Below are 19,905 nucleotides of genomic sequence, written 5' to 3' on the forward strand. Positions count from 1 at the left end.
GGGGGGGGGGGTGGCAGGGGGCAGCTGGTGGTGCCCCCCGACCTGCACACACAGGGAGGGCCTGGCCTCCTCCAGGCTTGGGAGCATTTCTGAGCCTGGCTCTGAGCCCTGGGTCTGACCTGGAACGGTCCCCAGGCTGCCCGGGCTGGGGTCTCGGCAACAGAGCCAGAGACCCAGGGGCAAGCGGCTGACCTGAGCGAGGGAGTATCCGTGGAGACACCTGGTGGAGGTGGGCGACGAGGGAGGCAGAAACGTCACCCGCTGATCCATCCAGCACAGGTTCTGGGGGTGGCATGGAGGCTTGTCCGCAGCATGACGCGGCACCGGGATCTCGGGAGGAGAAGCTGAACCTCAGTGACACCACCTGCACTTCTGGGCACCCCCCACCCCCGCCCCGTTCCTCCTGAGGTCACCGCACAGCGCACTTCTGGTCCCACTGTGGTTGCCTGGGCACCTGCCCTCAGCACCTGCCGAGGCTCAAGAGGAGGGCCTGGGACCCACGGGGTTTTGTGGGGAGCCCCGGGCCTTTGGGGCTCACAGGCCACATCCAGGGCTAGGGTCCCTGCTGGGGCCCGCTGTCCCTCCGGCTGCCTGCACCTCCCGACCTCCTCGGCAGGGTGCGTGTGGTCGCTCCCCGGGGAGCGGCAGGCGTGGTTGGGGCCCCTGCCGGGGGACCACACCCTCCTCACCGTGCGGGGCCCCAGAGCCTGAGGGCTCCCAGGTGCCCATTGCTGGAGCTGGGGTCCCTCTGGTCTGCTCTGCCTGCCACGAGATTGGGTGGTCCTGGGGCAGGCCAAGGAACGGGTCCCAAGTGTTTAAACCCCTGTCTCAAGAGACCAAGGACAAATTCCTGGGTCCCGGAAACCTGAGTGTGCCTGCGTGTGAATGCCTATGTGTGTGCGTGTGCACGTGCGTGGATGTCTGTGCGTGTGAGTGCACGCGGGTGTACTTAGGCGTGGGGTGGGGACTGCCGGGGGAGACCCTGGCTGTGGCAGACACCCTCCAGGGTACAGCCGCGAGTCCGGTCGGTCCCACAGCCACACCCAGCCCAGACGCCACACTGGCCCAGGCTCTGCTCCCTGCTGACCTCTCCCTTGCCAGCCGCACCTTCCCCTCCCCCCCCCCCCACTCCCGGCCTCCAAGTGCCAGTGAGGCCTCCCAGTGCACCCAGTGCCCGGCTCGGGGGAGGGAGCCAGAGAGGCTTGGGAGCCCAACTTTCCAGGATGTTCTTGCTGCTTTTTCTTGAACGTGCCGTGTCTGGAGACACGTTCTTCTGGCGGTTGCCGCACAGGCCGTGACTGCGGCCCGTCCCCTGCTGTCCCGTCGGCCCCTCCTGGCAGCTGGGCCCTGGCTCCCCAAGCACAGGGGGGCTCCCTGTCCTGGAGGAAGCCCCCCCAGGCCTGGGTGTCCTGGGGCCATCCCACGTTGGAGGGCAGGCTTCGAAACCCAGACCTGCCGGGCTCTGCCCTCCGGCTCAGCTTCGAGGATGCCACGCGTGAGGCCAGCATGACAAAGTGTCAGGTGCAGAGCCCACGTTCCCCGAAGGTGCCAGCAGGGGGTGTGTGACCTGGCCACAGTGCGCTGACAAATGTGCCCTCTGCACCCAGGGCCAGGGGCTTGCCGCCGTGGGAGGCCCGGCCCAGGGCAGGCAAGAGACTCCTGGGGAGCGCACAGCCAAGGCCCTGACAAGTCTGCCTCTGGTTAAGCCAGACACGCATGTGGCTGGGAGGGAGCCCACGGCGGATCCCTCCTGTGGGTCCTGCTGTGCACAGGGGTGGGTGGGGCGGGTCCCCCCCTCCAAGGGGACGGTGTTGGTTTCCAGCCTGGGGGGGGTCTCCAGCTACAAACACAGAGGCTTCAACACCCCCGTTTGTGATTCACAGAGGCTCAGGGGCACGGGCACGGCCTAGCTGGGTCCTTGGCTCAAGGACAGCCGGGACAGACGTGTCAACCGGGACCACCGGAATTCAGGCCCTTCTGAGCTGCCTGGTGGGGTGGATTCAAGGTCACTAACCGAGGTCGTGGGCAGGCGGGAAGCTGGTGTGAGCTGCCTGGTGGGCGAGGAAAGGGAAGATGTTCTGGATTTAACATGACCACCCCAACTGGCTCTGAAAAAGACAACGCTTTATTGAGTGTGACAACCATCCATACGTACAACAGAAGGCACGCGCGGACCCTGTGGCCACCCTTCCAGACACCCCCACGTGGCGACCCCTTGCTTCCGCCCCCCAGGTCCCGAGGAGCCACGACACCCGATATCCACCACCTGCCCGGTGTGGCCGGGCCAGTGCGAGCGCGGCCTGCCTGAGTGTGGCTTCACCTTCTAGGACAGCCATGGTCTCCCGGGCAGTCACCCCATCTGGGTTCTCGCACACGGTGGGTGAAGTCCCACCCCTTCGCTTGCACGGCGACACAGACACTAACGGGAGCCGGGGCGGAGGGAACCCCCCTCTCCGGTCCCGCCGTTTCAGCACCAGTAAGACTAATGGCTCAGAGGCCACGCTCCTCCCCGGCCCCCGGAGCTGCTGGGGGGCAGGAGGAAGGGCCCCGGGCTGCAACGCTACCACTCGGGGCCTGTGCACCACGGCAAGGCCTGTGGCTCTGCCCACGGGAGAACACGTTTTAGATGCGGTTTCCGGGCATCCTCCCCGGCCCCGCTGCCTGTCCCTCGGCTGTACCTGAGTCCCCAGACAGGAGCGCGGGCCTGCCCACCCCCGGCCTCCCCCCGCACGGTGTACAGACCCCTGCACCCTGCCAAACACGTTCCCAGGTGGGCAGCGGTGGGCACGGCCGCGTGGGTCTGCCGAGGCTGAGGCGGAGCCCGGAGCCGCTGCTGCTTCAGGGACGGCACCATCCTGGGCGGAATCTACCCCCGACCCGGTGGGGGAGCCGACAGGGGAAATGCACGTGCACGTGGCCCTCAGCTTCAAAACAACGTCAAGGCTACGTCCGTCTCCTAGGAAACGTCTGCTTCCAGACTGGACTTGGGGAAGATATTTATTAGGGACAGTGGCTGCAACGCCGCCTGAGAAGAGGTGAGGCGAGGCAGGCGGCACACGCCTGGGCCCCCGCAAGGCGCAGTGCCCGGCGCCCTTCCCGCCTTCTACACCTGGGGCGTGGCCTTCCCAGGCGGCGCTGAGCTTCTGGGGACACAGCCCGCGTGCGGGCACTCAGGATGCAGTGGAGGCCGTGGCTGTGGACCCCACACCTCCCAGATGCTGGGGCACAGGGTCCTGGGAGGAAGGCCCGGCGGCTCGGGTCCCGGCTGACCGTCATTCCACGTCCTCTTGCGGCTCCTGCTTGTGCAGAGCCTGGAGCCGGCTGACCACGGTCTGGTGCACGGCCTCCAGCCCCTCGGCGTCCAGCTCCCGCAGCAGCAGCAGGATGGCGGTCAGGACATTGTTCTGGGGGCACAGAGTCGCTGGCTGAGGGCCAGGCCGGGCACGGCTAGGCTGCCCCCACCCCGATGTGCACGTCCCGGGTGAACAGCCTTCCAGACAGGAGACACCGGGCAGGCCCTCAGGCAGACAGAGCCGCGGCCGCCTGCGGGCACTGCCCAGAGAGGCGAAGCGGCCGGCCCTCAGTCACACAGCGAGCCAGGCAGCCGGAGGCAGAAGGGAGCTGAGTGGCCCAGGACGGCGATCAGTAACGTGTGACCAGACACGTGTGCTCACGTGTGCCATGCGTGTGCACACGTGCACCCACCACAGGTTTCTGTCTGCACTTGAGCAAGAAAGGATTTTGCACGTGAGGACTGCTCCCGCTCGTTCTTCTTGTGGGGTGACAGGAGAGTCGCGTGTGAGCAAAGGGACGTGCTCGGAGGGTCACCGGGCTGAGCCACAGAGTCCCTGCGCGCACCAGAGCGTTGACCTGTGGCTTCAGCAACGCTCGGGTGTCCCGCTCCACCCCCATCTCCCTACATCTCCAGGGTCCCCCTGGCCTTCTGCCCTTAGGACACCCCCCTGCCCACCCCTGGGGGAGGGAGGAGCCACGGTCCAGGTCCACGTTCACAGCAGAACCAGGGCCTCCTTCTTTCCCGTCCCCAGAAGTTGCTTTGGTGACTCTGAGTCTGCGTTTGTGGAGGGCACTGAGCTGGGTCAGTGTTGAGTCTCGGGGCTCCCCCCGCCCCCCTCACCAGTGCCCTCCAGAGGCCTGGGCCTGCGGAGCAGGGAGCTTCGGGCCTCGCCCTGCCTGCAGGGCCTGACCTGCCCCGGGGCTGCATACGTGGGGGCTCCTCCTGAAAGGTGTCGGAGAAGCTTGCATAGACTGCTGAGCTGACCCCATGCACACACCCTGCGTGGAACCGTCCGCTGTGCAGGGTGTGGTCCCCAGGCCCCGGGGGCAGCTGCCAAGACTGGCATTCAGTCTGCGGTCACTTCTGTCGGCGGCTCTGGGGGGACGCTTCTCCCGGAGGGTGGGTCGGCCCCTCCCCGGCACAGGGCCTCGGTCCCTCTCCCTCTGTGCCCCCCACAAGCTTGGCAAGTTCCTCGAGGGGGTGCTGGCGGCCCCCGCCCCCCGACTGTGGAGCCTTTCCCTTGTGGGCCTGCACCAGTCCCGTGGCTCTGCTCAGGCAGCACCCTCCCACGTGACCAGGTGGCGGGGTCCCCACCGGGCCAAGCTAACGGCGGTAACCCTGTCCTCCTGGCCAATGACGGCTCCCACTGGGGACGTGAGCAGTTCCAGCTGATGAAGCCGGGCCTGCTGGCTGGGGGTACACGCGACAGCTGCTCTTTACCAATGAGGGGACACACACGGGAAGAAACGGTGTGAGCCTGGATCGGAGGGCCAGCCCTGTGACCAGCAGGGGAACAAGCCCCAGCACGAGCCAGAACGACACAGGAGGTAGAAAAACACTTGGAAAGGACCGGGGTCTCTGACCGAGCTGCCCACATAACCGACTTCTTGTCAACAACCTATTACTCCTCCCAGGGATGAGGACTGTCCACCTGCAAGCGGGAGGCCCCCCAGCAGTGAACCCCTGCAGCTTTCGTGCCACCACAGCAGCCACCCCGCCCCCAGGCCAGAGCCAGGGCTCTCCTGCAGCTGTTGGGGGGCGGGGGTCTCCTCTCTCTCTAGGCCGGCTCCTTCCCACTGACTGAGCTTAGAGCCAGCGTCCCGCCCTCTGGGGCCTGGCTTGGTGTCCCTGGGTGTCTCCAGCCCATCCAACCATCCCCCCCACCCTGCCGCCCCCACACTCCACATCCTGGGCAGAGGGAAGTGGCAGCCACCTCCAGCCGGGCTGTCCCTGTCACACTCACCCTGTTCCTGCGACCGCTCACGGCTTCCCTCTGTGAGAAGGAGGGGAACGGGTCCCGGGAAGGGGGCTTCGGGCTGAGCTGGCCCTGGACGCTGCAGGTGGGAGAGAGAGCACAGGGTGTGTGAGCCTGACCTGCTCGGGGCCCCATGTCAAACCCTCCGGGGGCTGAGTGCAGCGAGGGAGGCAGACTGCCACTCTGTGATGTTTCTGGGGGACAGGGTGGGAGAGGGGCGGGGGGATGGGAGGGGACGGAGCAGGGTAGGGGCAGGGGGATGGGGTGGGGGGGACAGGGCAGGGGAAGGGCGGGGGGGGACTGGGGGGGACGGGGTGGGGAAGGGGCAGGGGGACGGTGGGTCTACCCTCCACACCCCCACCAGAGACAACTTTGCTGCGCCTGGGCTCCCACCAGGGCCGGGCACTCTGAACACACAAAGCTAACGCAGAGCAGGGGCTGCAAAGCCTGCCACCAAGGTGGCGTCCATATGGCCTCGCACGCAGGGCAAATGGAACAGGTGGCTTTGCCGTCACCTGGACTCAGTCCGACAGCCTCACTGGGAGCAGCGGTTTCTACAACATTCCCCATGTGCGGTTTATGCTCAGAAACATCCACGACAGTGCAACCCGCCCCCCAAGGCCGTGTCAGCCGTGTTGGCAATGCTGTGGCCCAGAGGCCCCTCCCTCGGGGCACACACCCCTCCCATCCCCTCCCCCGTGGCAGCTCAGCAGGCCACGGTCACAGCCACGTGACTTTCCCTCAGGTTCTGCAGTGCTGGGCCCAGCAATGCTCCTGTGCCCGCCGGTCCGCTCCACCCGCCCCCACCTTGGGGCTGCTCCACCGCCAGGGCTGGTCCAGACCCACACAGGCCCCGGGCCCTGAGCCTTGCGACACACAGCAGAAAGCAGGCTGGGGGGCTACTGAGCACCCGGGATGGGGAAGAACCACCCTGGGGGGTTCCCTTCCTTCACTCCCCAGTCATGTAGGTCCGGGAAAGGCCCACTGGCCCCACAGCAGGACCCCAGGGACAGGCCTGCCGTCCCTCCGGCCTCACCTGGCCTCCTCCTCGCCACAGCTGAGCGCGTCCCGCTGGATCTCGGCGGCGGTGTTCAGGGCGCTCAGGCCGTAGGACAGCTCGGGCCGGCCGTTCCCTGCTCCCTCTCCGCCGGGGGCCGTGACCTCCTCTCCCTCCAGCAATGCTCGGGACAGCTCCTCCTCGGTCACCGCTTCAGATGATGGGAAGGGAGCAGAAACATCAGTGCGGACCCTCCCTCCCCCCCCGCCCCCCCCCCCCCCCCCCCCCCGCCACAAGCCCCCTGGACCACAGCATTCAGCTCTGCTTTAGACAAGAGGCATGCCTGTCCGCCCCGCTGGCCAGCTCAACAGCACGGTGGGGTCGACCCTGGCATGTGCTGGATGAGAGCCTGAACTTCAGCAGTTCTGCAAGTATTCATAAGAAGTGAGGGGCACCTGGGTGGCTCAGTCGGTTAAGCGTCCGACTTCAGCTCAGGTCATGATCTCACGGTCCGTGAGTTCAAGCCCCGTATTCGGCTCTGTGCCGACAGCTCAGAGCCCGGAGCCTGCTTCGGATTCTGTGTCTCCCTCTCTCTCTGACTGTCCCCTGCTCATGCTCTGTCTCTCTGTCTCAAAAATAAATAAAACATTAAAAAAAAAAAAAAGAGGTGAAATTAAGGTACACTTTAAAAGGGAACAGAGTGCACAATATTTAGTCCGTTTCACTCACACGTGGCTTAATTTCCCGGAGTTAACGTATATGAAAACTGCTCATCCAGGGGAACAGAACTGCACACGTGGGGAGGGCCAGGGACCGGCACGGCCATTACAGTGGACCCCAGGAAACAGGCACGGGTCCCGGACAACGGGGGTGGCGCCGACCCGGGCTGCAGGGAGGCGCCCTCCCGCCTCCAACAGGAAAACCAGGGGACCCGGTGCTTGGAGGGCAAGGGTCCCCTCTGCCTGCAGGGATGCTGCCAGCCCTCCCGGACCCTCGACGCGCTCGCCAGGGCGCTCAGGGAAGTGCAGCAGCACGTTCTGACAATAACAGGGCAGCAGAAACAAGTCTGCTTTGACGGTGGGGCCGCTGGGCAGCGTGGGGCCGCGCCCAGGGCCCCTCGCCTCGCTCACGCTTGCGAAGTGAGGGGTGCAAACCTGGGGGCTCTCCCCAGAGACCACGGTGGGGGGTGGGGTACACCTGCCAGGTCCGCAAGGATCAGCAACACGCGGGAAGGGTGGGGGAGAGGAGGGGCCCCGTCGGGGCGGCGCGGACACCTACTCTGGTTGTCCAGCTTCTGCAGGTGTGGCAGGTTACGCAGGACGGTCATGCGGTAGAGGTGTGGGTCGGGCCCGCAGCACGGGTTCTCTGCCAGCCACAGCACGCGCAGCCGCGGCAGGCCCTTTAGGTAGTAGAGCTCCGCCAGGCTGGGGATGCGGTTCCTCCGCAGGTACAGCTCACTCAGCTGCTGGCAGCGGCTCACGGGCTCCAGGGTGGACACGCTGTTGACGCTGCACGGGGAGAGCACGGTGTGAGCTGTAAGGCCCGCGCCCATCCGCCCTGCCCCGGGAAGCTGATCGTAGCTGGCAGGCACGAGTCACGTTCAACGAGGTGCCCGGGGCGAGGAGAAAGCGTCGGGAGTACGGGCAGCAGTGAGCAACCCCCAGCTCGGTGAGTTGTTAGGGTCACCGAGTCAATGGGGAGGTAGGAGGGCCCACTCTCCCTCACAGGACAGGAAACAGGCCTCCAAGGGACCGTCTCCCTGCCCCAAAGCAGGCAGCAGCCAGCAGAACCCACAGCAAATACAAGGAAGCCCTACCCTACACACGCTGGGCACCGAACTTCTGAACCCCCGGCTTGAGCAGCAGGGTATATGGGTTTACATTTTCCGCAGAGATGTGAGCACATCACACACAGACAGATCGCCCAGGCATCTAGGCAGAGACTCTACGGTCTAAGTGGACACAAGCAGAAAGCTCGCGCCTCCATAAAAGCCAACGGACCGTGAACACACACTCAGCGCAGTGTCCAGCTGAGCTCAGAGCCCAGCGTCCTCGCGGGCCTGGTGGGAGCTCCTCCTCCACAGCTTTGGGGACGCCGCTGCTCCCTGCAGAGCCGGAGGGCACAGGTGCGGCCACTCCAAGAGACCCTGCCCGACGAGACCTATCTAGAACATTCTCTCTGGAGTCTGTATCTGCGTTGGCAGCGATGTCCTGATTCTTCCAGGGACACCCCTGCAATTCTGAACACTCACTGACCGCAGTTACCAGCCCTCAAGGTGTGCGGGAGCTGCCCAAGGCACAGGCAGGGGTGCAGTGGGACCCGAGGCTACACGCTGGCCCGGTCCTCCTCCTCGACCACCGGGCTATCTGTGGTTGGACTGAATGTCTGTGCCCCCCAAACTCTTACGTTGAAACCTACCCCCCAAGGTGACGGTGTTTGGAGGTGGCTGGGTCAGGGGAGCCCTCACAACGGGACCTTAGGAAAGAGACCCCCGAGCTCCCTCGCTCCTGCCCCCACCTGAGGACCCAGTGAGAAAATGGCGTGTGAACCGGAAAACAGGTCTCACCGGACACTGAAAATCCAACACCCTCATCTTGGACTTGCGGCTCCGGAATAGACTGAGACAGCCCTTGTACACACGAGGTCTAAGACCGCAGGGAAATGACCGCACCTCACCAAAGACCGGCACCCTGTGTTCACACGGCAATTTATACCCAGTCCCAGTGCCGCCAGATACCCAGGCCCTGGAACCTGGGCTCGGTCAACAACCCTGGGCCTTGTCCTTTCTCAGAGCCGTCCACAAGGGCGCTCAGAGAGGCCCAGCGACCTGCCCCAAACCACTCCAGGCACGGCAGAGCAGGGGTTCAAGCCACGCCTACCTCCAGGTTTCCTGCTACTTTGGGGAATGAAAGGCAATATATTTATTTGTCAGGTAAGGCTTCCTGGGGTGTGGGCTCAAACCTCGGCTTCACGGATACGAGGCAGTGACAGTGACAGCTGGTGTGTGCGCACTGGCTCAGCGCTGCAGCCCCTCCTCACTGCCCCCAAGGGGCAGGCGCTGGTATTATTCCCATATTACAGATAGGGAAACTGAGGCCCAGGGATCTGAGTCTTGCCCGACGTGGGAGGGCTGGCATCTGGCAAGCGGTGAGGACTCACGGGCTCTCTCCAAACGGCCCAGCTGCCAGAAGTCCCGACGGCACCTGGTTCAGCCACAGAGTCCCTAGTCTGTTAAGATGCCAAGGCCTCCGGAAGAGGTGGCTATGATCGGTCAGAAGCCGTGTTTTGCGGGGACACTGGTGGAGCTCCTGGCAGCTCCGGAACCAGAGGGCAGAAATGGTGGGGGTGCTGGAGGCGGACGTGGCCACCTTGAGCGCAGCTGCTCATCACGTGGGGGTTGTACCCACTGAGCATGGTGAGGCTGGGCACGGATACGGCAGGGCGTGCTCGAGGGGACGGCCGGGGGCCCCTCATAAGGAGGCAGAGCTCAGGGGGGCTGAGGCACAGCCAGGCCTTGTGCCGCCGACACTGCTCCGTGCACAGAAGCTCCCCACCCCCACGCCCCCAGACAGACTCTTGTTGGGAGCTTTCAGATTATGCGAGGGGATCTGAGCCTTCTCCTTTTGAGCCCCGTGACTCAGAGCACAGCAAGCGTTTAGGTACCTGAGGGTGATCACTTCCAGGCTGGGCATTTCCCGGCAGATGGAGACCTAGGAAGGAAAGGAATGTGATGGCAGACACCGCCAGGCACTCTCTCTGCGAGCCCGGCACGGGGACGGGGTGGCACCACAGAGAGCCCCATCTCAGCCCTCCGCACCTACGCGGGGCAGCCGCTGGCCTCACGGGGGCTGACACGACAGGTGACAGCAGGCAGGCTCTGCACGACACTCCGCTTTGCACCCAGACACTCCCTCAACATGAAGAAGCACGCACTCTCTCTAGGACGTTGGAGAGCATCGCCGCTATCAGGCGCTGCCAGAATCCCTGAGATGCCCGCAGAAGACATCAGGGGAGGGGACCTCAATGGCCCCTGCATGGACAGAGAACCTTTCTTTTGCTGTCCCTGAGGCACGGGGAGAAGGCTTGGCCAACGGAGCTGGGGCAAAAGGGAGACAGGATTGGAACTGGACCTCACACCACATTAATACTGTTGATTCAGGGAAAAGACCAATGGGGCGCTTGGCTGGGTCCATAAAGTCAGCCTGGAAGGCCGATGGGGGGTACAGCCCCCACAAACGTCTGTGCTGCCACGTGTCAGGCGTGGAGTCAGATGAGGCCCTTGACCTCCAGAGGCTCACGGTTGGCTCAGAGTGCTTTACATGTGCAATGGGTTTGTTTTCTGCTACAGTGGCATTTTTGGGTTTTAGGGGTTTTGGGGGGCTGCTGAATATGCATCATTTCAGCTATAGCAGGAGGTGGAATCAGCTTTTCTGGATAACCCAGTGTCTCAGCAGCACTTCTGACTGTTTTCAAGGAAAGGGACGGTTCACGTTACAAAAGTGAGAAAGAAACGACAGGTACACAATCCGTGTGTAAGTACGGGACGTTCACTCTCGGAGAGGCAGAGGGCAAGACCGTTCGTTCACAGACCCAGAGCTCAGCTCGGGGCACTGCCCCCGCCCACCCCAGGTGCCCATCTCTTCCCGCCGTGGCCCGGGGGGTGGGGGTGGGGGTGAGGAGCAGAATGCTGGATCTGACCAAGAACAGGGCCAAAACGAGCAACTCCTCAGTGATCCAAAGCCTTCCCCCTCCTCTGGGAGACCTGGGACACGAAGCCTTTCATCGACTAAATACTGAAAGGAACTTCAGAATAAAGCTGGGCACTCGGGGGTATGTTTTTCATTAGTCATTCTACATTCCAAGCACTGCTAAATGAACAAAGTACCAGATTAGGGGCTGAATTGAATGTGTGCGGTTCTGTAAATTCAACAGTTCTCTTGAGGGACAGGTGACACCTTTGGGGACCAGGGGGCATCTGGAGATGATCAGCAGAATACTTACATCTGTGAGGCGGCTGCCCCTATGGAGAGAGAAGACATACTTTAATTCTGTTAAAGCTGAGTAAGAAAACAAATGGACACAAATTAGTGACAAATGTCTACAAACTAAAATTCTATGATTCCAATGACAAAGTGAGGGAAAGCTTGCCCAGATGACTCACAAAGGTGTTGAAAGTTGTCACACGGCTGAAAACTGTTTATGCCTGGTGCCTGAGGGGTGCTTCTCAGACTGAGGAGCTGGAGGGCTGCCCCACTTGGAGGGCACAAAGACCCACTCACTCTCCAGGCTGCCGCAAGGCAGGACCACTTCCCTCGCTGATGTAAGCAGACAAGCAAGTCCTTGTAACAGGCCACGTTCAAAGGCTGAACACGCAGCTTATGAGACCAACACTAGAGAGCCTGAAATAGGGCCCTTGTCTCTCCCCGCTCTGGGGAAGCATGGCCACCCCACGCAAGACAAAGAAGCGTATTGTTGAGAACAAACGGCAGAGCCAAATGTCAGAAGTGCCAGGGCAGAGGGAAAGGCTTTTTAATGCACAGGCAGGGCCCACTGCGGTCAATCTGCCGACACTTCCTGCGAGGCCGGTCTGCCCCTGGCTGGGCTCCCCACGCCCCACCTGAACTGTCCAGTGTACAGGGGTGCGTGAAGCCTCGCTTTGAGTCCCCAGTGAACACCTGTAGACCTTCCCAGAGTTCATGGAGTGCTTCTGGTCCTTCCTCAGCCCAGCCAGACCTGGTCACCCCCCAGACAGGGAGTCACCTGGGGGCAGCCCCTCCCCAACAGGGCCCAGTTACAAGAATGTTTATGGATTCCTTACTTGGGAGTCTCAGCTCTCTCTCTTTCCCACTAGAAATGGTGTTAATCACCTCGATCCCCCACCCGATTAGTAGACCTGGCTCCCAGTGGCTGGCAATGTCAGAAATCAGACCCTTCCAGAGGGGACCCGTTTGCCCCATCTACTCGTTTGTCCATTGCATTGGACCCAATGCCATCTAGAGGGCTGACAGAGACTTCGCGGTAATGCCAACTGTCTCAAAGAGTGGATGTTTGGGGCCTGGGTCTGAGCACCACCACTCCGCGGGGGCAAAGATCCTGGAATGATCCTTGCCAAAGGCCACCTGGGCTGGTGGCAGCACTTCCTGCATGCTGGGGAGGGGGGGGGGGAGGGGGGCCCTGGCACTTGCTCTCCTCCGTCCCGAACCCTTTTCTGGCCCCTCCGCAGGCCCTTCCCGCTCCCGGCCCAGAGCCCAGGTGCCGGGCGGGGGTGCTGGGCAGCGGGGAGGACGTGAGGGGACGGCCCCGGGCTCTGGGCCCTCACCAGCAGTTGAGCTTCCGCACGCTGTGCAGCTCCGAGGCCTTGGCCCGGGACAGGACCATCTTCCGAGTCAGCTTCATGGTGGAGGGCCTCCCGGAACCCGCCCCCGGCCCCCGGCCCCCGGCCCGGTCCTGCCCTCGACCAGCCGCCCGCTAGCCACGGGTTCCCGGCTCCATGGCGGCCTGTCTCCAGGGGGCGGGGCCCGCGTCGTCAGGGGCGGGCCCTGCGAGCCCATTGGCCATTCCTTGAAGGGCGAAGCGGCGCGAGCGAGGTGGGGCCGCCCGGGCAAGCGCTCGACGCGGTGGTTCGGCCCTCGCCTGCCCCGCCCCGCCCCTCGGGCTGCGCGCGTCCAGGCCTGCGCGTGCGCGGCGTGGGGGGACGGGGGGACGGAGAAGTGTCTGCTTCTGACGTAATTCTGCTGCGACCCAGGCGAGGCCCCTCGTCGGGACAGACCGGCGATACCGAGTCACCGAGCACCGAGGCCCCCAGCTCCGAGTCTTCGAGCCCTGAGATCCTGAACCGCCCCAGCCCCGAGCCTTCTAGCTCTTGAGCCCCCAAGCTCGGAGCCTGGAACGTAGACGTGACAGTGTCTTGACTCCCTGAATAACGGAGATTTACACTGTCCAGATAAGAAGCCAGCCCTAGGCCCGTGTGGATTCCCTTTCCCCTTGAGCATAAAGGTACCCCTCCCCCCGCCCCCGTATTAGGCGTTTCAGAAGCCAGAGGCGCAGCTTACGTTGACTGGCTTTGGGATCTCAGAGCTGTTGAAGGTGACAGGACCCAGCTTTAGTCATCCTCCTCTGTCCCCTTTTCCACTGCCCCCCCTGTCCTGCCTTTGGCCTGCCCGGCCCATCAGCAGAGCCTAAGTCGCTCCACCCTTGATGTCGGTTCGCCCTCACTGTCTGATCCGGTTCTCCTGCAGGTGGTATCTAATCGTCTCCGCCTGCCTTTAGCAAGACCCCCGACCCGCGATGTCTCAGTACTTTTCCGTCCCCTGGGTTCCCCACCCCCACCCCCCACCCCCCGCCACCACGCTGACCTTGGCTGTAAACCCCATTTGTCTTTGTATTTGGAGTTGAGGCCAGTCTCTCTCCCCTATACCAATAGCCTTGAATAAAGTCTTCCTTACTGTTTTAAGAAGTGTCAGAATAACTTTTTCTTGAGCGGAGGTCAGAGACTGCTTTCCCAGGACGTCACAGCAACCTCTGAAGCCCAGGGCCCCTGAGACTGGTGGAGGGCCTGCCTGTACCAGGGGCCTACTGCACGACAGGAGGGGGAGACGCGGTGGGAGAGAGTAGACTTCCTGTGGGGTCTCCCGTCCCTCTCAGCCCTGCCGCTTGTATCACAAAGACGACATAGGGATTTTACAAAGAGGAAAGTCTGCCCGTGGAAGTCGAGCAATTATTGCTGTTCTGTGGGGTTTGTCCACGTGCTGTGTTTTGCTGGGCCACGGGGTGCCGTGAGCAGTTTATCGGTCAGATTCTTGCCCTGGGGCCTCTCATCAGTGCGTGGGTGAGGTGGCCCCCCCAAAATGGTGGGTGAGCCTCCTCAGGCAACGGAGTGCAGTGCTGTTCTTTGAGGAGGAAGAAAGCCCATAAATAGTGCCAGTCGGAGCTCTCAGACGGACCCTGGGTCTAGTATCAGGCTCTGGCGACCTGTCCAGGTCTCAGGGCAGGACAGGAGTGCAGCCTCACCGAGAGTGGCAGGAAGAGTCCAAGAAGCCCAGGCTGTGCAAGCTTGCAGAGGCCTTCTGGCTGTCCCAACTTGGGAGCTGCATCAGGTGACAGGAGAGTCTGCCCAAGGTGTGGGTGACCTGCCACCGGCAGATGGAAGCCAGCATCTGCAGAAGCTGGTCCTGGGGAAGGCGGAACAGGCCGAGCACGGGGTGCTGTGGCCGTGGGCCGGGGACATGTGGGAAGGGGGCTTTGCAGTTGCTGGCCCTGCTTGTCCCCACCTGGCTGAGATGGCCTCTCCTCCTCCTACCAGGACTGGTGTGGTCCAGGTAAAAGAACCAGACCAGGTGGGGCGTGAGCCACGCCAGGGAGGCTGTGGGACAGGCCCCAGCTCTCGGCAACAGGGTTGCACCTGGGAGGCTCTGTGTAGGCAATGGGGGTGACGGGGGAAGGTGTGGGGACCCTGCAGGTCCGCCTGGAGTAGGTCGACCCTCAGGTTCAGGGTGTGTGGATTTCCCTGCACTAACCACTGGGGAACAGGAACCACTGGGCCCTGAGTCCAGGCGGCCTGGGCCTCTGGGAGGAATCTTCTCAGCGGAAGTTGAGGATGGGCCCCTGTCAGGCACCCAGGCACCCAGGCAAAGAGGGTAGGAGGAGACAGGTGTGCTTACGGCCCTCCGGCCTCTGGGGGCCTCTGCAGCCCCTGCCGGCTGTGTGGCCGTTCAAGAGGGTGGCCGGGGTGTGAACCGGTTGAAGGTCCTGGTGACTCAGGTGACTCTTGTAAAGTGAGGATTCCTTGCCTGCTTAAGTAGAAGTGTGTCGGTTTGGATGTGTCACTGTGCATCCCCAGAACTCCCTTCCCCGTGTAGCTCCGGCGAGAGATTTGCATGCGCTTTGGAAGGTGGAAGACAGCAGGTGGAAGGCCGTCCGGGGCAGAGATGGGGAGAGATGGATGGACTCAGAAGGGCGGGGTGGGGGTGGGGGCCCAGGGTCTTCCCTGAAGTCTGTCCTCTTCTTGCCGGCAGTGGCCCTTGTTGCTGCAAACTCATGGTGGCAGAGCTCTGAAGAGGCCACCGCCGTCCACAGACCTCTCCACAGCCCCCCTCGTGGTCCTGCTTCCAGAGCTGGCCACGCCGAGCTCCCCAGCTCCCCTGCAAGCTCGCTCCTGTGCATCTGCCCCCCTGCCCCGGGAGAACTGCTTCTCGCTCCCCCTTCTCCAGTTTCTCCCGGACTTCTGTGTCCCCAGCTCCTTCCCGCTACTGTGTAAAGATGAGCTCCTGTAACACATCTCCTGTTTTGCCATGTTCCCAGGGCTCCTGCTTCCTGGAATGAACGCTGACACAGGCAGAAATGCAGCACCAATTTGCTTAAAGCAAAACGGAAACACCGGTTCCCGTCGTCGGGAAGCCGAGGGGACACGGGTGGGCGTCGTCGAGAAGCCAAGGGCAGTGGCTTCAAGCGTGGCGGGATCCAGGGCCTCGGCCTTCGTTATTGGGGCCCGGCCTCTACTCCCGCTCCCAGCTTACACTCGCCCGCATCAGATGCTGTCTACCCTCTGCTTCAGGCCTGCACCGTGGCTGCTTGAGTCCAGCAGAAAGAAAGCTTTTCCCAGTGACTCAAGTGCCTGTTTGGGGACTGGCCTGGCATCAGTCCTATGCACCCCGAATCCAGCTCTGCGGCTGGCTGTGCAAAGCCCGGGTTTCTGGCCTGAGCCACATGCCCAAGGTTGGTGATGGGAGTGAGGGAGGGGAAGTGACCCACAGGAACATCAGAGAAGAAGGGAACCCGCTGCTTCAGACTGGCGGTTGCTGTGGGAAACGCGACAGCCCGAACATGCCTTGTCTTCTGCCCCCCACCACGTTCTCTCCTCGTGTCCCCTGCACACACTTCCTTATTCCAGGGGAACTTCCCTCTCCCAGCGGTCACTCTGGGGCTCTGCTCACCGGATTCCCACGTGGCCCTGGCTACTATAGGACAGTGTCCTTCCCTCACTTCTAGCCCAGCTGAATCACGAGCTTCATTTCTGCCAGCACCACGTCCCAGAGACCCACGTGGCTCCCCCGAACTTCTGTGAGCTTCTGGAAGCTACACCCCCAGCGTCTCCTCCTTACGGCTCCTTGAAGCCCCCGGGTTGGAGGGGGAGTGGGAGGGGCCAGGTGGCCTCCAGGCCGGGAGGCACGGTCCTCCCTCTGCTGGGGTCCTGGCCCCTGTGCAGTCTGGGAGATGGCACTGCTCCAGCAGGCGTGACAGGGACCCAGGGACGGGGCCTGCTCTCCTCCCAGGACCCTGGACGGGCTGACCACTCCGCCCTCATCCCCAGGGGGCTGCCCCACAGCGGGTGGGGACTGAAGCACAGAGGAAAGTTCGGGGTGTTTGGGCTGGACGGTGGCAGAGAAGAAGGTCCCGGGGTGGAGAGGGAGGAACCTCCTCCAGGTGTGAGCTCTGCTTCTCCGATGGCAGCAGAAGCTGTCAGTAGCCAGCCAGGTCACCCCAGGGTAGACCGTCCCCAGACCTGCCTACCTTCCTCCTGCCTGGTTTTCCTCTGGGGACTCGGCCTCCGTGTGTTTCAGCCACTCTGCCTCCGGTTCTGCCTCCGCTCTCAGCTGAGACCCTCCCGGGCACGGCCCCCGGCCTATCACTGCTGGGGTACAAAGGCGGGCCCTGTGGCTCTGGGTGCACAGCTGGAGGGCCACCCGGCCTCAGAGCTCCCTGGGGCTCCTGGGAGAGCACCGGACTCGGCCGGCCTGGAGCCGCTGGCCCGTCTCCCCGAGCCGGCTGTCCAGGGCTCCCTGAGGCCTCGCCTGCCAGCGTGGGGATGGCTGCCTCTCACACCCAGGAATACCCTTGAGGGCAACAACCACTGCCTGCGCCCTCCGCGCTGTGCCTGGTGGGGGACTCCACGCTGGGCCCGCTGGCGATCGTGTTGTGACCGTGCGGGGCCGGGGGTGACTGGGACTCGCCCCAGCTTCTGCCCTAGCTTCCCTTCTCTCCACCCACCCCTACCCCAGCCTCCAAACCCTTTGGTTATCCGGTTATCCGCAGCTATGTAACAATGGCTCCAAACCTAGCAGCTGACGCCGGGAGACATTACCTCTTCACGGTGCCTGAGGGGCGGGAATCTGGGAGCCGTGGGGCTGCTGGCTCGGTCTGGGGCCTCTCGTGGGGTCAGGCTGTGGGCCCGGGGCCGGGGGCCGGGGGCCGGGGGCCGGGGCTGCCGTCTCTGGAGACCTGAGTGGGGTCTGGGCTCGTTCACGCAGCTTGCGAGAGAAGAGTAGCCTGCATGTGTTCATTTAACACAGTGTCCTGAGAGGTTGTTTGGGCCTCGGGCTGTAAAGGTTAAATTGTACTGTAGGGCTAACGCTTAGCTTCAAAGGTAACAACTTTGCTCTGACACTGAAGGTCAAAAGATAACAACCTTGCTTTTACTCTTGTAAATCATACTCCATACTCTTGTGAATCAGGCTTTACCAATGAAGGAAACAGAACCTCAAAAAAGAGCATCAGAGACAAGGGCAAGGAGATCCACGGGTTGCAACTTAGCGGCAGAAAGTCGAAAATAATCACCTCATTCGATAACCGTTTCTAACTCACCTGGGAACTGTTTCTCTGTTCTGTTCCCAGATAATGATAAAACGATGCGATCGGCTTTAAAAACTCTGTACCCCGGCTGTTCGAGGCCACACTCTTATCCAGAGTGTTGGTCCCGATCGGTCGGCCTTGCCTCTCATTGTCATAAACTTTGTTGCAACTGTCACTGGTGCCCGTAGCATTCTGTTTCAGGAGTCGCGTGGATGCAACAGGGGTCCTTCCCAGCTCTGACCCCGTATCTGTTGCTTGGAAACGCGCTGCCTGTTGTGGCTGTCGGGAAGGCACGTGGTGCAGGGCATTGGCCCCTGCGCTGATTTGCTCCCTCGTCAGCATCACATCTCAACCGTCCTTTCTGAGAGGTCATTCCCAGAATGCAGATGATCTGTCAGCCTCAGGCATGAAGGCATGAAGGGACGATGGTGTCCCCAGCATGAAGCCCACTTCTCTTGGTGCTCTGTCCCCGGACCAGGGCTCGGCAAGCCACGGCCACTGCCTGTTTTTGTAAGTAAAGTTTTATTGGCACACGGCCACACCCATCCATGTACTTGTGGCTGATGGCTGCTTCCTGGCTGCAGGGAGCGGAGCTGCATTACCAGTGGCCCTTCGAGAAGCCGCTGCAGCCCCGCCCTAGACTCTGGCCGCGTTGTCACCCCACCCCCTGGACCCACCCCAGCCGCCAGCTTCTCTGCTCCCGTGGATTATTCACAGCCGGCCACAGCATGCCCATGCCACGTGGCCAGACTGCTCTCTTTTTCACTGAGTTTTCTTTTCGCTGCCAGAACTTTTTACCTTGGCCATGTTGTCCACGCTGTGAAAGCGTCCTCCGCGTCTCCTTTAGCTGGATGTGAGCCAAGTCGCAATCAAAGTCAGGACTGCTGCTTTCCTGCTTTATGGCCAAACGCCTCTTAATTTTTATGGGATGGATGTTTCGTAATTGCTCTTGCAACGGCGTCCTGGCGGACAGAACGTGGCCTTCTTGTGAAATGTGTGGTTTTTTCTAGAAGGGAAGGAGCCACAGGGGGGACGTGAGCGCTGATGTTTGGTCAGCAGCCTGTTTCACATACTGCTTCCCCTTCACCGACGTTCCCACAGAGGCCCTGGGATACTCGGAAGCCAAAGTCAGACCGCCCGTGCCTGCCCCCCGGAGCTCTGCGGTGATTGCTGTCTCTTGAAATATTAACTGATCCTCCGCCATGTGCTTTCAGTCAGTGGAATGGCTCTCAGGCCAGAAGGCCCCCCAGGGAAGGAGCGCTAGCCCAGAGTCTGGGCACGGCTGCTGAAAACCAGCTGCAGACGCCGGTGGGTCTCTGCTTGCTTTGCCTGTTAACTAAGGTCTAAGACCCCTCCCGGGGGCGGTGGCAAGCCAGCTCCTGGGCGGGTGCCTGCGGAAGGCCTGGGCTGCCGGACTCTGACAACGCAGCAGTGACAGGGGGGCGCCTCCTGCAGGTGAGAGCCTCCGATCAGCCGTCACACCCCCCGCTGCTGTCCACCCTTTACCTCCAGGGTGCCGACTGCTTCGGAGGAGGGCTCCACCACCTTTGTGCCCATCAAAGGGCCTTGAGAAATCCACCAAGCACTGCCCTACGTAAGGGGTTCTGATGGGCCACAGGGGTCCTGTGGGCCCATGGCGCTGTGGCTCACCCCTCTGTGGAGAGGCAGGGGCAGATAAAGGCCAGGGGCCTTCCAGTGGAGGGTGTCATGGGCAGGAATCTGACCACTAGGTCAGCACGCCCAGGGGAGGCAATGAGGGCGTGGTCAGGCGGCCAGGAGTCAGCTGGCAGAGGTGCAGGGCCCGGGAGTGGCATTGTGCCACCGTGGGGGGCCTTGTGCACTGGCGTCTGGGAAGGAGAGGGCAGTGGTCTTTGTGAGGTGAGGGCACTGTGGGGGGTGGTCTGGACCTTTAGGAAAGCTGTGGTCAGCTTTTTTGTGTGAGGGGGTGGAGTCAGAATCCTTACCCTTCCAGCCAGGAGGACTGCCAAGGGGCAGTCCAACCAGGGTGGAGTTTGGACATCTGTGGGACCCCATGGCCAGCACCTGCCACATGGGTGCTGTGAGGTTAGA

The 19,905-nt window shown here is 62.5% G+C and overlaps 2 protein-coding genes across 5 annotated transcripts in view; one reads left to right on the plus strand and one right to left on the minus strand.

The window, feature by feature from the left end:
- Nucleotides 1-3,080: 3,080 nt before the first annotated feature.
- Nucleotides 3,081-17,598, minus strand: CFAP410 (cilia and flagella associated protein 410). 3 transcript variants are annotated; one of them, XM_058732201.1, is made up of 7 exons: nucleotides 17,348-17,598; nucleotides 11,269-11,287; nucleotides 9,931-9,977; nucleotides 7,546-7,775; nucleotides 6,307-6,478; nucleotides 5,259-5,349; nucleotides 3,081-3,404 (listed from the first exon to the last, which is right to left on the minus strand). In XM_058732201.1, exons 3-7 carry the CDS (start codon nucleotides 9,957-9,959, stop codon nucleotides 3,273-3,275), a joined length of 654 nt encoding a protein of 217 aa, XP_058588184.1. In that variant the 5' UTR covers nucleotides 9,960-9,977; nucleotides 11,269-11,287; nucleotides 17,348-17,598; the 3' UTR covers nucleotides 3,081-3,272. The 3 variants fall into 3 exon arrangements, with proteins under 3 accessions (XP_058588184.1, XP_058588182.1, XP_058588183.1); XM_058732199.1 differs by lacking the exon at nucleotides 17,348-17,598 and adding an exon at nucleotides 12,587-12,850; XM_058732200.1 differs by lacking the exon at nucleotides 17,348-17,598 and adding an exon at nucleotides 12,587-12,850 and having other exon boundaries at nucleotides 11,269-11,324.
- A 2,008-nt stretch (nucleotides 17,599-19,606) lies between these two features.
- Nucleotides 19,607-19,905, plus strand: part of TRPM2 (transient receptor potential cation channel subfamily M member 2) — a 55,128-nt gene continuing 54,829 nt past the window's right edge. The window contains exon 1 of one of the 2 annotated variants that reach the window (XM_058732181.1): nucleotides 19,607-19,713. The gene's annotated coding sequence lies outside the window, so the exon portion shown is untranslated. The remainder of the gene's footprint in view (nucleotides 19,714-19,905) is intronic. The other variant, XM_058732183.1, reaches the window with a different exon arrangement.

The sequence above is a fragment of the Neofelis nebulosa genome, chromosome 5, assembly GCF_028018385.1.
Source record: "Neofelis nebulosa isolate mNeoNeb1 chromosome 5, mNeoNeb1.pri, whole genome shotgun sequence".
In the NCBI taxonomy this organism is placed as follows: Eukaryota; Metazoa; Chordata; class Mammalia; order Carnivora; family Felidae; genus Neofelis; species Neofelis nebulosa.

Bases quoted from the DNA above. Each gene is read 5' to 3' on its own strand.
- CFAP410 (XM_058732199.1), bottom strand. From the start codon at position 12,663: ATGAAGCTGACTCGGAAGATGGTCCTGTCCCGGGCCAAGGCCTCGGAG. The intron at 7,776-9,930 runs GTACCTAAACGC...CTCCCCGTGCAG, and splicing joins CTGGAAGTGATCACCCTCAG to CGTCAACAGCGTGTCCACCC. The intron at 3,405-5,258 runs GTGAGTGTGACA...CTGTGCCCCCAG, and splicing joins TGAGCGGTCGCAGGAACAGG to AACAATGTCCTGACCGCCAT.